The sequence below is a fragment of the Podarcis pityusensis genome (genome assembly GCF_964106645.2).
Source record: "Podarcis pityusensis genome assembly, chromosome: 13".
NCBI classification, from domain to species: Eukaryota; Metazoa; Chordata; class Lepidosauria; order Squamata; family Lacertidae; genus Podarcis; species Podarcis pityusensis.
Genome location: NC_138038.1, coordinates 30,166,194 through 30,182,465, shown reverse-complemented (window position 1 = coordinate 30,182,465; position 16,272 = coordinate 30,166,194). Strand labels below are relative to the sequence as shown.

General features: G+C 39.3%; 3 protein-coding genes across 3 annotated transcripts; all 3 read left to right on the top strand.

Annotated features, from left to right (window-relative positions):
- Window positions 1–1,634: 1,634 nt before the first annotated feature.
- LOC308460816 (olfactory receptor 5V1-like) lies at window positions 1,635–2,573 on the top strand (the record flags this gene model as incomplete). Its single annotated transcript, XM_080977351.1, has 1 exon — window positions 1,635–2,573. The coding sequence occupies one exon, from the start codon at window positions 1,635–1,637 to the stop codon at window positions 2,571–2,573; it is 939 nt and encodes a 312-aa protein (XP_080833477.1).
- A 7,143-nt stretch (window positions 2,574–9,716) lies between these two features.
- Window positions 9,717–10,652, top strand: LOC308460815 (olfactory receptor 5V1-like; the record flags this gene model as incomplete). The annotated part of the gene is made up of 1 exon (XM_080977350.1): window positions 9,717–10,652. One exon carries the CDS (start codon window positions 9,717–9,719, stop codon window positions 10,650–10,652), a length of 936 nt encoding a protein of 311 aa, XP_080833476.1.
- Window positions 10,653–14,650: 3,998 nt separating this feature from the next.
- On the top strand, window positions 14,651–15,577 carry LOC308461550 (olfactory receptor 5V1-like; the record flags this gene model as incomplete). Its single annotated transcript, XM_080978552.1, has 1 exon — window positions 14,651–15,577. The coding sequence occupies one exon, from the start codon at window positions 14,651–14,653 to the stop codon at window positions 15,575–15,577; it is 927 nt and encodes a 308-aa protein (XP_080834678.1).
- Window positions 15,578–16,272: the final 695 nt, after the last annotated feature.

The following is a 16,272-nucleotide window of genomic DNA, read 5'->3' as shown; positions in this document are numbered from 1 at the left end:
CCAACACAGGCTGCCATTACTAAGACTGTGGGTCTTCTTGTGATTAATCCCTTCTTGGCTTTTCTTCCCTGGCCTGTTTTCATTTCCTGGAGGGATGTCTTACAGGCCTGAACCAGTGAGGAAGGGGCTTCCAAATTAATCCTAATTTACCTTGCTATGAGTTGGGGGGGGGAGAGCAAACTATAAGGAAAATGTGCTACTCAGTGGAAAATGTGCTCCACTCAGCTGGGTGATGTGAAGACCAGAACTGACAAAAGCTTTCATTTAAGTGTTATCTCTGCTGCAGGATTGAGAGTGTATTTTATTAATAAACCGATACCTCTTAATTTAACAGTGCTAACTCATTCATTGCTGTCCCTGAAAGCATTGTCCACAATCAAGGTAGCAATCTCAACTAGAGTTGGGAGATGCTCAACTCAATGGGACTTAACCTCCATATAGACATGTATAAGTTTATGGTATAAATCAACTCCTTTGCACTTCCAGACACAGCTGAGACCACCTGCCCATATAATATTGAAAAAGATATGTGTGAGGAATGAGAACACAGTTTATTACACACACCTCAAATATGAATGGTGAGACATTTTAGGGAAGAGTTCTTATGGAAGTTTGGATTTCTTTTGAATGTGGTCATTGGGCATTTATTGTAATATTGTAATATTTGAGTTAAGCATAAGTAGATGTAAGGCTGGACCACCTCAGCAGACAGCCAAATCCACTGCTCCCATATTGTTACAATATAGAAGCAATGCAGCTGCGAGCTGCTAGCTTGAAAACATCACATGATGTTGGGACTGTCCGTGGGAAACAGAGGGACAGTCAATTCACAGTGCGAAGCACCGGAATTAGCTCAGAGTGTAATATGAGCTGTACAGGAAGTTTTTCTCTCTCGACTGCTGGAGTTTGAAGAGAGCAGTCATGTTTTTTTGTAACGCTGCAAAGACAGAAATAAAGGCATGTAAATACGTTCCTGTCTATCTCTTTCCTCTGCCGGGGGGGGGGCAGGAAAGAGGGGGTGTGTTCTTCTCACGCTGAGAAGGATCGCCTATTGTGACCTCTGCCTGGATCTTGCTGAGGAATGCAGACAGGGAGGTCAACAGGAGATCAAGCCGGGTGCCTGGAGAGTTGCCAGTTACTACTTATATAGGCTTGAATCCCGACACATATAAGCTCTCAAGAAAGACAGACAGTACTCTAATATGTTGTTAGCTTTTTAGACTCCACAGCTTCCAGATTCTGTCTGACACTAACTGCTATCTCCTCACTTTTTCACACAAAGATCTAGCTTGATTATATCAATTGGCAAGCAATTTAGTTCCTATGGTAACATATGATCTCTAATTACTAAAAGAGATTATTCACAGGCCAAGTCGTAAGGCAACCTCTTGTCTAAAATTGGGATCAAGAGATGGAAAGGATCCTGGGGACCATCTAGTCCAATTCTGCCCCACAAACTTACATTAGCATATATGCAGATAGAGAAAAATGAAACAAAAAGTTGAAGCTATTTTGCAATGCCAAAGTATTAATGCTTTGCTAATTCAATTTCCTGTTTTATCACTAATAATGTATTTTGGTTTTTCCACTAATAATGTATCAGCAGATAAAAATCTATTTATGAAGCTCATCCAATGGGTCATGTCTGTAATGAATCCACTCCATCCGAATTCATCTTCCTGGCATTTTCAAAGCTTAATGAATGGCGTTTTCTCTTCACTGGATTTCTTCTAATCACTTATACCTTCACACTGATGGGGAATGTTCTGATCATCATTCTTGTCTGCTTACAACCAAATCTTCAAACTCCCATGTATTTCTTTCTGAGCAATCTATCCCTCCTGGACATCTGCCAGACTACAACCACTATTCCACAGATAATAGTGCATCTGATCTCAGGAACAAATGCCATCTCACATGAAAGATGCAAGATGCAACTCTTTTTCTTCATCTTATTCATTGGTACTGAGCCACTCCTGTTGGCTGCCATGGCTTATGATCGTTACGTTGCCATCTGCAATCCTCTCCGCTATAATGTGGTCATGAATTACAAACTCTGTGCCCAACTAGTGTCAGCTTCTTGGTTCACAAGTTCACTCAATGCCACCATCCACACCCTTTTCACATTGCGCCTGCCCCTTTGTGGTATCAATAAGATCAACTACTTCTTCTGTGACATCCCTCCCCTCCTAGCTATTTCCTGTGGTGATATCTCTGGAAATATTATTGCCATGCTGGCTGCTAGCCCTATAATGGGCATCGGACCAGGCATTTGTGTCCTCCTTTCCTATATTCACATCATCTTGAGGGTTCTGAAAATGCATTCTTCCTCTGGGATGAGGAAAGCCTTTTCAACTTGTGCTTCTCATCTCACAGTTGTCCTGCTCTTTTATGGCAGCTCTATGTTTCAATATGTCAGGCCCTTCTCCAGCTACTCACTTAGCAAAGATAGCAAGATTGCCCTTTTTAACAACATACTCTCCCCTTTGTTGAACCCACTGATCTACACCCTCAGAAACAATGATGTGAAGGGGGCACTGCAAAGGAGAATGATGAAAAAAATTATTTCCTAAAAGAGGTGAAATACACAGGTAGCATGAAATCCTTAGCTTTACTTTTGAATTGTGCAGGGTAGTGGAAGTTGGGGTTTGGAACAGTGTAACTAGGGCCCAGAATGTCATTTTGTTCTCTTGGAATCAAAAGGTCTCAGGGGTGTGTTCCAAACTGCTGTAAAAATAAAGAAATCTGTCATCGTGTCTGAGGGGGGCACAATCCCAAAGGTTACGTATTTCTATTTCATGTTCAATGCACTTGAGAAGGTTTTTAGAATGTCAATAGGAGCAGGGTTCTGAGATTACTTCATTGTTGCTAAGATGCCCAAGGTCTTCTTTCCTGTAAATGCTTCTGCCTCATTTTTCAACCTCCCTTCCTGCCTATGATTCCTGATCAGAAAAAGACCCTTGGGAGACCTCATGATGTGTACTCTTGAGCTTGGATGGAAATGCAGGCACTCAGGAAGGATGAAGGCAAGGCTTTTTTTCAGGTGGAACTCACTGGAACACAGTTCCTGCAGCTCTCAGGTGGACCCCTTTGCCATTGTAAGAGAACAAGGGAGGTGTTCATTGTGAGCTTCTGCAACTCCCCCCCCCTTATAAAAATAGCACTGGATGAAGGGTTCAGACCACTGGTAAGATCTGTAGAACAAAATAAAAAGAGACTTGAAATTCACAAGCACTGTTCAGCCACTCCTTTTTGATAATTTTCAGTCACAATTTTCTCTATAATTGATGGAGGGTTTTTTAAAGGGGAAATTTATTTATTGCTTATACCACACTAATTTGTGAAGGTAACAAAGTAAAATTTATGTTTTTTCAGACTTATGATACTGTTAATATAAGCTTTATCACTGTAGTGTATTTGGACTGATATTTAGGGACTTTTATTATCAGGGACTTCACATTATTTTCTAAAAGAAAGTACTTATAAAAGTCTCTGCTTTAGACAACTGCCCTCTCTGTTGTCTTTCTCTTTCAACAAGCTGTTTAAGTTGAGATCTGTATTGCATTTTTAAAATCACTTTTTACAATTGTAACTGATAAAACCAATAAAAATATATACTGCCTCTCATCGTGAAACTCACAAATCAAAGGGGTTCCCCAGTGCCTGACTCAGTGTTGTGCTGCATTTTATTTCATTCAACCTTTTCATATGCCTTGGATTTTAAACCTATGAGCTTTCCCCTGGGGAAACTCGATCTTGGCCTCCTTCTTCTCTTGTCTCCACTTCTGCCTCTGCTACAGCCTCTTCCTGTTCACTAAATCTTGTTACCTTTTCATCTTTGGATACCTCCTCTTCCCAGTCTTCTCCCTCTTCCCCCTCTGAACACACATCATTACCCCACTGCCACTCTCTAGGCTCTGAGCCTTCTTTCTTTGGTGGTTCTCCAGCTGGTTCCTTCCACCATTCCTCTACGTCCAACCTGCAGTCCAGGACCTCAGCAAGGTAAGTAGAGCAGTTAATGTACATAACCACCCACCACTGTCCAACAGTCATTGTGGAGACTATGCACATAATTCTTCGTGGAAGAGGAAATTCTTCACACTCCCTAGTCAGTACACACAGTCTCCAACAGAACTTGAGAAATAGGCATACATTGACTGGAGTTTGTACATTCTCTGGCCATTGTGCACAATCCTCTAACAGATCTTACAAAACTTACTTTCCCCATAACATATAAACTCTTCAAAGTTTCTAAGTGTCCTCACAGTATTTTTTAACGACTTTGTTTTCCATGAAAAATGACCAAATAATGTGACTCATTGAATTTATACCAGTGGGACTAATTTCCAAGGGACTTTCCATACTTCCTTTGGTACTCCACCTCCAGGCAACCACACACATGCCACCACATGGGGGAGGCCCAACTAGCATGTTCACAAATATATTCAAAAGCACTACAAAGCCTTTAATACATTGAAAAAATATAGGATAACTTGCACACTTTGGATTTCTGCAATGAACTGCAACACAGAGAAGGTATTCAGAAAGAACACCCCCTCCCCATTTGGGTGTTCAAGGTTTAAATTACGTTTAAAGGATTCTAATTGATAAGACTTGCAGATATCTCAGTCTTCTGTAAATTCCACTGAATGCAAATCTGATATTTAATGCTAAGCTGATACTGAATGTGTTTCAAACTGTCTTTTTAAGGACAATTTGAATGTAAGAAGAGCCATGTCAAATCAGACTACAGCATCATTGCAGTTCAGTATACATTTATTACACTGACAAGCCAGATACCTAAAGGCAACCCTCAAGCAGAAGATTTTAAATGTTTGATGTTTCATTGTGTTTTTGATATTTTGGTGGGAGCTGCTCAGAATGGCTGGGGCAACATAGTCAGATGGGCGGCATATTGTTGTTGTTATTTAAAAGTGGGTTCTCTGTAGTCCATTTGTGAAAAGGGTAAAACCTTCCTACCACTCCTATGGTCCTGATCTGGATTGGGGCCCTGCAAACTGCTTTTCCTGAAAAAGAAATAAAGTAGTTGGTGCTTTGCTTCCGGAAGCAAGTTTCAAGGTGTTGTGTTCCAACTTTCCTTACTACGTGTCCAGATGAAAAAGGGTGTGGTGAGGAGATGATATTTGTTCTGTTGGGTACCACAGTGAGCTGAACTGACATGTTGGCATTTGCATTTTTGTGCTGTTGTGGAACTTAGATTGTAGTTCATTAATAGCCTTAGTCATCTTCAGCTAAGAGATCTCAGCCATTCTTCAACATGTTTCTCCATTGATACTGCAATTGTAAATGCACTTTGTTGTGAATTTTCACCATTGGACATAATTTAACTTATTTCCAAATAGATGTCCATACTATACAAAAGTGAACAAATTATTGTATAAAAAAATTGTATTTAGTAGAGTAAGATGTGCATAACATGCATGTATTCCAGGAAATAACATTCACAAATACATTATATTAGGGGAAATGGGTTAATAAACTGTATATTATGAGAAATATGCAGTAAAATGCTGCTGAATTTTCAAAAGGGGTTTTCTTTTAATGAAATGCCAGTTAGATGTGGAAGTGTGGAGAAGTATGGTGGCAGGTGAACTGAAATTGAAAGATTTGCCCATCCTTAGGTGAACACGCAGGCTACTCATGTAGAGATTGAGATTCTGTTGGACTCAGACCACATATTTTTTCTTCTCAAAGAGATCTAGCCAGATTCTATAATATTTATTTGCAGTGGTTTTAATATGTATACATCTCTTAAGAGTCTGTTCCATCCATGCAGCAACTGACAAGTTATCTAGTTCCCATGGCAACATAACAGTTTTAATTTACTTAAAAGGAGATCTTCCTAGGCCAGTTCAGAAATGATAAAGTAAATTCTTGGATCAAAAGAAGGAAAGGAATCTGTAGGCTACCCAGTAAAAAACTCCTCTGCCCTGTCAAAGCTTACATTAATATATTCTGAAAAAAGTAAGAATTAGTCAAAGCTCCTTAGTAATCCTAAGAATTTGTGATCAAATGTTGGGAAAGAAATTGCAGGAAATCAACTTAATCTTCTCACAGGTTGCAACATTAATATATAGACAGCTAAAAATGAAACAAGTTGAAGCTACATAGAAAGAGTAAAAGTCTAACACTTCTTCCATTGTTCATTAAATTTTCTGCATCACCACAACAAATAACACATTTTTGCTTCTGTCCACAGAAAAAAATCAATCTATTAATGTAATAAAATGGATGTCAGTAATGAAACCACACCTTTCGAATTCATCCTTCTTGCATTTTCAAACAGTAATGAATGGAATTTCCTCCTTTCTGGATTTCTGCTCATCACTTATCTCTTCACATTCATGGGGAATATTCTCATCATCACATTTGTCTCCATAGAACCAAGCCTTCAAACTCCCATGTACTTCTTTCTGAGCAACCTATCCTTCCTAGATGTCTGCCAGACTACCACCACTATTCCACAGATAATCGTTCATCTGATCTCAGGGACAAATGCCATATTGTATGAAAGATGCATTATGCAACTATTTTTCCTTGTTTTATTCATTGGTGCTGAGGCACTCCTGTTGGCTGCCATGGCTTATGATCGTTATGTTGCCATCTGCAATCCTCTGCACTACAATGTGGTTATGAATTACAATTTTTGTGCCCAGCTGGTGTCAGCTTCTTGGCTCACAAGTTCACTCAATGCCACCATCCACACCCTTCTCACATTGCGCCTGCCCCTTTGTGGTATGAATAAGATCAACTACTTCTTCTGTGATATCTCTCCTCTCCTAGCTATCTCCTGCGGAGATATCTCTGGTAATATTATTGCCATGCTGGCTGCTAGCCCTGTAATGGGCATCGGACCAGGCATTTGTGTCCTCCTTTCCTATATTCACATCATCTTGAGGGTTCTGAAAATGCATTCTTCCTCTGGGATGAGGAAAGCCTTTTCAACTTGTGCTTCTCATCTCACAGTTGTCCTGCTCTTTTATGTCAGTTCTATTTTTCAATATATCAGGCCCTTCTCCAGCTACTCACTCAGCAAGGATAGCAAGATTGCCCTTTTTAACAACATACTCTCCCCTTTGTTGAACCCACTGATCTACACCCTCAGAAACAAAGATGTGAAGGGGGCACTGCAAAAGAGAATGATGAAGAAAATACCATGAAATTCTTGGCTTTACTTTTTAATTGTGCCGGGGAGTAGAAGTTGGGGTTTGGAGCAGCATAACTAGGGCCCAGAATCTCATTTTATTGTGATGATACAAAAAGGTATCAGGGTTGTATACCAAACAGTGCTGTAAAAAATAATATTAAAATAAATAAAAATCCTGCCATCAAGTTTTTTGGCTGGACACCACCAAAGGTTACATATTTCTGCTTCATATTTGGTACACTTGAAGATTTGTTTAGAATGTCAGTTGGTGCAGGTTTCTGTGGTTACTTGATTGTTGCTAAGATGCCCAATATTTTTTTTCCAGTCAACGCTCCTTTAGGATTTCTCAGCCTCCCTTTCTCCCTTTGATTCCTGATTGGAAAAAGACTCTTGAGAGTTTACCTTATGATGTGTACTTCTGAGCTTGGATGGAAATGCAGGCACTTAGGAAGGATGAAGGACTGAGACTACTGCAGCTAATCGGAGTTGTCATAGAAGTGGGGCAGTTGAAATGGCACTTTGTTAAGGTTGGAAACGCCCAGGAGTTGCCTAGCATTGAATTCTGTCGTGGTGCAAGCTAAGTATGCAGGGTCTAACTGGGTGACCTAGTTGAGAGATTCCAACAATGTATAGGGTGTGTCATAGCTGTTCATTTGCACAAGCCCTATTGTATGGGTATAAGGGTGAGGCCCTCTTTATTGTGCTGACCATTCCCAGTGCCTTTTTACTCAGGATTTCAATAAGGTTGTGCAGAACGTTTAACATACGTAAACCTTATTTTTTCAAGAGAACGGTGGGGCCGAGGGATGACTGGTCCTGTCATCCAGTGACCCATGTAGCTCTGTAAGAATCTTAACCTGGGAATCACACAGGGCAAAATGGCCCCAAACTCTTCAAAATTTCTAAGTGTTCTCACAGTACCTTTATCAACTTTGTTTTCAATGAAAAATGTCCAAATAATGTGAATCATTAAACTTATACCAGTGGGAATAGTTTCTTATTTTGTTTTTTCTACACTCCCCTTGGTTCTCCACCACCAGACACCTATACACATGCCGCCACACTGGGGAGGCCCAACTAGCATGCTTGTAAATATATAAAAGCACACAATGAAAGATAATAGGACAGTTTGCAATCTTTGACTTACTACCATGAACTGCAACACAGAGAAAATATTCATTAAGAACGTCACCTCCCCATTTGGGTATCCATGATTTAGACACAGTTTAAAGGATTATAATTGGTAAGTCTTGCAGGTAACTCAGTCTTATATAAATGCCTCTCAATGCAAATTTGATGTTTAATGCCAAGGTGATACTAAACATATTTCAGTCCGTCTTTTCTAAAAATAAATTGAACCTAAGAAGAGCCATGTCAAATCAGAGTACAGCACCATTGTAGTCTAGTATCCAGTTCTCACAGTGACCAGCCAGATACCTAAGGGCACCCCCCAAACAGAAGCTGAGTGCCACAGCATTCTCCCAACTTGTGACCCCCATCAACTGGCATTCAATGGCACACATTGCCTCAGACAGCAGAGGCAGAAAGATAGTCATAATAGTCATGGATAGCTTTAACCTTCATGAATTGTTCAGTTGTACAGAACTGGCATGGATATATCCCCCCCACTCAGATTTACTGTTCATAAAAAATGAGAGCTGGTGCATTTTCACTCTTTATTTCTCTGTGCTGTCACTGTAGTCATTGGGGGAAGCATTCGTGGTGGTATCTTAATCTCCTATTTGTTTGCAGGAAGGCATTTAGTTTTGGAGCACCTGCTTTGTGGGATGCCATGGCAATCAGTAACAAGCAATGTTCAGAGATTGTTTAAAATATTCAAGTTTGCTTCATCATTCACTGAAGTGTGACTATCTATCATCTATCTATCATCTATCTATCTATCTAGCTATCATCATCATCATCTATCTATCTATCTATCTGACCATTTTGAATTACATAACAACCCCCCTCCCTTTACTGTGTTTTATAGTATATTGTACACTGCTGTGATATTCTCTGTTAAGTGGTCTATAAATCTGATAGTATCTCCTAGCTTGCTGAGCATTTAAAAAGGAAAGGAAAAACAAGTCTGACATGATCAGAACTAAGCTTGCACCATCAAGCCTGTTCAGTAGTGTTGCCTGTCCTAGAGAACACCTTCCCATCAGAAGTCAAGAAAATAAACAACTATATGACTTTTAGAAGACACATACGGATTTTTTCAATGTTTGATTGTTTATTGTGCTTTCAATATTTTGTTGGCAGCCACCCAGAGTGTGTGCAGCAACCCAGTCAGATGGGTGACATGTTAATCATCATTATCTCTATCTAAGAGAGTGATATGTTATAGAGGATTTAATGTTGTGCCCAATTTGGAAATACTCAGAGAGGAGCCTTAAGTTATGTATGGCTGATGTAAATACATTGGAACAAGCATGAGTTTTAAATGTTTCTTCCTTTGTTCATTGAATTACCCCAGCTCCCCAAAAACCTAATAAATTATTTTTTCTCTGTCTCTAGATAAAAATCATTTTACGAAGCTAATAAAATGGATGTCAGTAATGAAACTGCTCCATCTGAATTCATCCTTCTGACATTTTCAAACAGTTCTGAATGGTGTTTCCTCCTTTCTGGATTTCTCCTCATCACATATCTCTTCACACTGATGGGGAATATTCTCATCATCACTCTTGTCTCCATAGAACCAAGCCTTCAAACTCCCATGTACTTCTTCCTCTGTAACCTATCCCTCCTAGACATCTGCCAGACTACAACCACTATTCCACAGATAATTGTGCACCTGATTTCAGGAAGAAATGCCATCTCATATGAAAGATGCAAGGTTCAACTCTTTTTCTTCATCTTATTCATTGGTACTGAGACCCTTCTGTTGGCTGCCATGGCTTATGATCGTTACGTTGCCATCTGCAATCCTCTCCGCTATAATGTGGTCATGAATTACAAACTCTGTGCCCAACTAGTGTCAGCTTCTTGGTTCACAAGTTCACTCAACACCACCATTCACACCCTTATCACATTCCGCCTGCCCCTTTGTGGTATGAATAAGATCAACTACTTCTACTGTGACATCCCTCCTCTTGTAGCTATCTCCTGTGGGGACATCTCAAGCAGTATTATTGCCATGCTGGCTACTAGTCCCGTAATGGGCTTTGGACCAGGCATGTGTGTCCTCCTTTCCTATAGTCACATCATCTTGAGGGTTCTGAAAATGCATTCTTCAGATGGGCTGAGGAAAGCCTTTTCAACTTGTGCTTCTCATCTCACTGTTGTCTTGCTTTTTTATGGCAGCTGTCTTTTTACATATGTCAGGCCCTTCTCCAGCTACTCATTGAAGAAGGATAGAATGATTGCCCTCTTTAATAACATTCTCTCCCCTTTGCTGAACCCACTGATTTACACCCTTAGGAACAAAGATGTGAAGGGGGCATTACAGAAGAGAATGATGAAGAAAATGTTGTCCTGAAATAGACTGATGTCAATAAATCCTTGGATTTATCTTGTAGTAGTGCTGGGAAATTGAATGTGGGGGCTTGGAACACTATAGCTAGGGCTTAAGATTTCAGTTTTTGTTTCAAAGCCTGTGGGGTGTTCCAAATATTCAGTTTAGTAGTATGCCAGAATCTTTCCTCCAATTTATTGAACACACACACACCCCAGCACTATTTCATATCATTCCAAGATATTGTAATGGAAAATCTGCTTAGTTGGAAGATGCTATCTGTATTAACCTTTTATTTTTCCTGAAAGGATTAAATCTTTGGTGAAAATACATGAAATATAAGCCATCAACAATTCTATTTCTATACCTCCAGTATGTGTCATTTTTAATGAAATACAACTGTTTCCAAATATACCACTTGAACATCAATTTAAAATTAGAGAGCTGGATCCAAATTTGGTCATGCTTGGGGAAAGCCTATTGAAATCAGTTAGGGTAGTCAAGTACGAATAAAAATGTAGGCAAAGAATAAAAATTCCAGGTTTGAAAGGACTACCTTCCCAGGTTGATGAGCCCCATCTGCTACACACACCCACACACATTCACACCCACACCATGTTGGTTGCTTTTGTTTTGCTCTGCTTAATCTGTAATGTAATTATTCTTACATATTGTCTTTTTCTTTTCTGTTATCATAACCAATAAAATAATGCATTTCCATCATGACACTTGTTGGCATCTGTTTCAAGAAACAATAGAGTGTACCTCCACAGTGAAGTGGAGCATTAGTAGCACCAAAGCGACTATTTAGGTTGTTAATATTGTGCATATGGAAACAGGGAGCTGCCTGTACTCGGAGTTTTAATTTGTCAGATACAATCATGAGCTTACATTATTGGTATGGTATTGATATTGTCTTTTAAAAAAGCAGTTATTAAGTGGTTACATAAATAGACACTGATTTCATTAAAAATATGTTCTTTTTGAGAAACCTCTGGTCTTTCAGATGCTGCTTGAGTATAGATCCCATTGCACCTAACCATTAGCCATGTTGCCTGGGGCTGGAGGGAGTTGGAGTCCACATTACATCTGAGGGCCATAGTTTCCTGCCCTTGTGTTATGCTTCAACTATATAAGATCTTATCTACAATTTTTAAATTCCATTTTTAACATCACTTGATATCTTTCAGAAACTAGTGTTGTCTGTGGTCCACTTGTGAAAAGCATAAAGCCTGCACATCAGACCCCTAGTCTTGATCTGGATGGGAGGCCTGCACATTTCTTTAAAAAGTAAAGTAGTTGGTGTTTTGCTTCAGGAAACAAGATTCACAGCAATTTGTTGCAACTTGTGTTACTACAGGCTGAGATCAACCAGAGTATGAGGAAGAGATGAAGCTGGGTAGCATGGAGACCCAAATTGACATCAAATACCTCATATTTTCACACGAGCATTTGGGTTTTTTTTGTGCTACTATGGGGGGAAAATGTGAGAACTGAAACACAGTTAACCTCGATAATGCATACTTCTAAAAATTTTGTAACATAGCTTCTCTGCCAAATAATGCATGCATTTACTGGGTTGTGGTGTTCGTGCCTAAAATTCATAAAAAAGTGTATATTTGGGAACATTTACAATAAAATACTGAGGAATATTCATGAGGATTAAAAGAAGAAGACTTTAATATAATGTGGAAATCTGAATAATTGAATTGAGATAGGGGGCATGGGAGAAACTGAGAGAAACCAACACTGACAGATTCACCCATTACTACTTAGAGTTTGGACAAGAAATGAACTGTTTATCTTTGAAATGGTCAGGCAAATATCACTTTTTAAAAGAAGGTGTTAACCTGCTATAGGAACTAACCCTAACCTTCATGGCACAGGACCTCCAGAGATGCATAGATATTAACCCCATGCCACTCTAAGGTTTATGAAATTAATTCATGTGAAAAGAATGATTGGTGGGGTAACAGCAGTTTGAGTCAGAGCATCTTGGAGCTTTCGCATCTGAAGACTAACAAGATCTCAGGGTGCTTGCTGTCTCCCTGGAGATCTGATGCAGGAGTCGTGAGCTTGGCTGCCAGAATCTGTGTGCTCATGGGATCAGGTGTTGAAAAGCACGCTAGAGGCCATGCAGTCCAACTCCCCTCACCCCAAAGCTTACATTATTATATATGTACAGATAAATGAAAGAGTAAGTGGAATCTGTTTAGTAATACTAATAATTTGTAATTAAGAATTAGAAAGGACCCTGTAGGCCATCCACCCAGACTCCTGACAGGTTGCAACATTAATATATAGTTTTTTAAAAAAGAAATAAGTCGAAACTACAATGCAAGAGTAAAACTAAAATACTTCTTCCTTCATGTAAGTTTCTCCAAAACACAAACACCTCAACAAATATATTTTCCCTCTCTGTCCATAGATAAAAAAACATTTTGTGAAGCTAATAAAATGAAAGCAGTAATGAAACTGCTCTATCCAAATTCATCCTTCTGGCACCCTATTGCAGTGAACTCTACCTGCAGGGGAAAAAAGGCCTAGTGTAAGATGGGTAAAAAAACTGCACAGGACAACATTATGGGATTTAAAAATTGGCCACAACTTTGTTCATTCCAGATGTAGGTAGGCTTTGGCTGAAGCATTGGGCATATATTCATTCTCAGTCCCATGTTTGGGGCAAGGGGCTGAGACTTGAGCAGGGTCAAACTTGGAGTGGAAGGACCACCTCAAGGAATCCCTGTCTCCCTAGACATGAGTGTTACATTTGTGGAGCCTCCCAATCCTTTGTCAATTGCCCCAGAGGTTTGTCCTTCAAGGTATTCCCATATTTTGACTGAGGTCAGCATTGTTCTTGATTTATTAAAAGACAGCTACTCTTGCTAATACAGAGAGTTCTCTCAAGGAAATGCCCTGCTTCTTTTCTCTTTGTAAATGCATGTTTATGTGTGTGTATAATCTTATAGAGGAACATACAATGAACACAAACATCAAGTATTCCTTACAAAGTAATGCAACATTAGGTACAATTGTGGCTATACAATTCAAGAATGTTTTATTTGAAATATACATGACGTTTCTGTATGATTTAGTTAAGATGCAATTGATTAGCTTAAGGTCTTTGAAAAACTTCTGGAAGTCTTGCCTTGGTGGAAATGCACTTGGGGTAGAACTCCCCAGAGGCATTATTGCCTATATATGAAAGGAAACTGTGAAATCCACGAGCAACCCACATGGAATGCTACCAACAGGGAGAAGGCTCATTTCACAGGTAAGGAAATGAATGTTTTATGGATGGGAGAACAAAATTTAGTGGGACACATCATTAGTTTGTATTGAAGAAATGCAATCAAAATGAATAAAGGTATGGCACCAGTTGTGATATAGTCAAATATAGAATGACTCTACTGACCTCTAACATACTATGAATTTTCATCTGCATGTAAGTGAATGAGAACTCATTCGGAACCAACAACAATATTGGAGAAAATGTGCATAGAAATGTGTATATTAATGAAAACAGCTTTTGCAGAGACATTGTATTAGGGAATGTTGCTTCAGAAATGCATATAGGAGAAATATGCAGGTAAACAATTCCGAATTTTCATGTGGATTTTTTTTCCCCTTAATGCAAGCAGATGCAAAGTTGTGGTGAACTGAACTCAAGCTTGGAAAAAAAGAGGAAGTGAGAAAGTGGATAGGGAGAAGTTTCTCTCTCTCTGTCACCTAATAGAAGAACTGTGTGGAGACATGCAATGAAGCTGAAAGCTACAAGGTGTAGAACAGATATATGCTAGTACTCCTTCAAAGGCAAACCACGGAATCCATTGTCACAAGAGACAGTGATTGTCAGCTACTTAAATGTAGAATCTTATCATTATAGAGTGGGAAGGGACCCTTGAATGATTTTAAAAGGGTTTTAGACAAAGACTATCAGTTTCTTCTAGCCTCAACAGCTATGTTCTCCTTCCACCGTTTGAAGCAGTATGCCTCCGAATGCCAGTCTCTTGGAATCAGATATGGAGGCAAAAAACCAATCAGAGCTTTCAGAATTCATCATCCTTGGCTTTAAAAATCTGCAGGAGATACACTTCTTGCTGTTCAGTGGATTCTTGATCATCTATTTATTCACTGTGCTGAGGAATACCTTCATCATCACCATGGCCATAGTGGACCAGAGGCTCAGAACTCCCATGTATTTCTTTCTTGGAAACCTCTCCTGTCTTGACATCTGCTACATCACTACCACCATCCCCCAAATGTTGCATCTCCTTCTGACAGAAAGTAGCACCATCTCCTACACAGGCTGTGTGCTCCAGCTGTTTTTCTTCTTTTCCTTTGTCGGCATTGAATGCCTTCTTTTAGCAGTAATGGCTTTTGACCGCTATGTAGCCATCTGCAACCCACTGCGCTATTCATTGATTATCAAAAGGAACGTTTGCCTGCAGCTGGCTACTGCCTCCTGGGTAGGTGGTTTTCTCAACTCTGCCGTACACACCTATTTTGCCTTTCAGTTACCCTTCTGTGGAGACAACCGCCTAGATGCTTTCTATTGTGACATTCCACCATTGCTGAAATTGTCATGTGGGGACATTTCCCTCAACCAAAAGCTTTTGTTAACCATTGGGTTGTTCATAGCCTGGACACCAATGTTCTGTATCCTTCTCTCATATGTGTACATAATTTCAAATGTTTTGAAAATACGATCAACAGAAGGGAGGCAAAAGGCTTTCTCCACATGCTCTTCTCATCTAACAGTGGTTCTTCTGTACTATGGTAGTGCTATCTTCACCTATTTGAGACCTGTTCCCACAGAGTCATCGGTGAATACAAAGCTGATCCCACTTATGTATAGCATATTGACTCCCTTGCTGAATCCCATTATATATACATTGCGCAACAAGGATGTGAAGAAAGCTTGGCTAAACATAATGGGGAAGATGTGATATTCTACACAACATAGCGTTACAAGTTGTGTCTTAACAGAGTCAGAAATAAGATTAAATTCATATGATACTGATATATTCATTTGTATTATTTTACAGCTGCAAGCTTTTCAATGTACTATACAATTTTTTATCATAGCACATTTCTTAAGACAAATATCAAATCAATAGTTGTCAAATTTACCTGTATTCTCCTCCATTCCAATGATTTTGATGTTTCTCTGTAATGTATATGTATCTAGGTAGCCGTGTTGGTCCGATGCAGTAGAAATATATATATATATAAATAAAATGTCCCGTAGCACCTTAGAGACCAAATAAGTTTATTCTTGGTATGAGCTTTTGTGTGCATGCACACTTCTTCAGATAAGCTACTGGACATTTATTATTATTATTATTATTATTATTATTATTATTATTATTATATATGTATACGTATATTAGACAGACACTTGTGTGGACCCATTCTCCTGAAACAGTGTGGAATACAGTGAAATTATTGTGATGTCTTCATTATATATTTATTTATACTATGTTTACCTTTTCCCATCCTTCAGTATTTATGCATTCCTCTCAAGTGTATTGAAATAGTCTGGTTCCACTATGAGTCAATTGCAACCCACTTCAATCTGTCCCTGACACAAAATAGGATTTGCCCCGCCTCTGCTATTTCTCCCCTGACCCTTCCAGTCAGC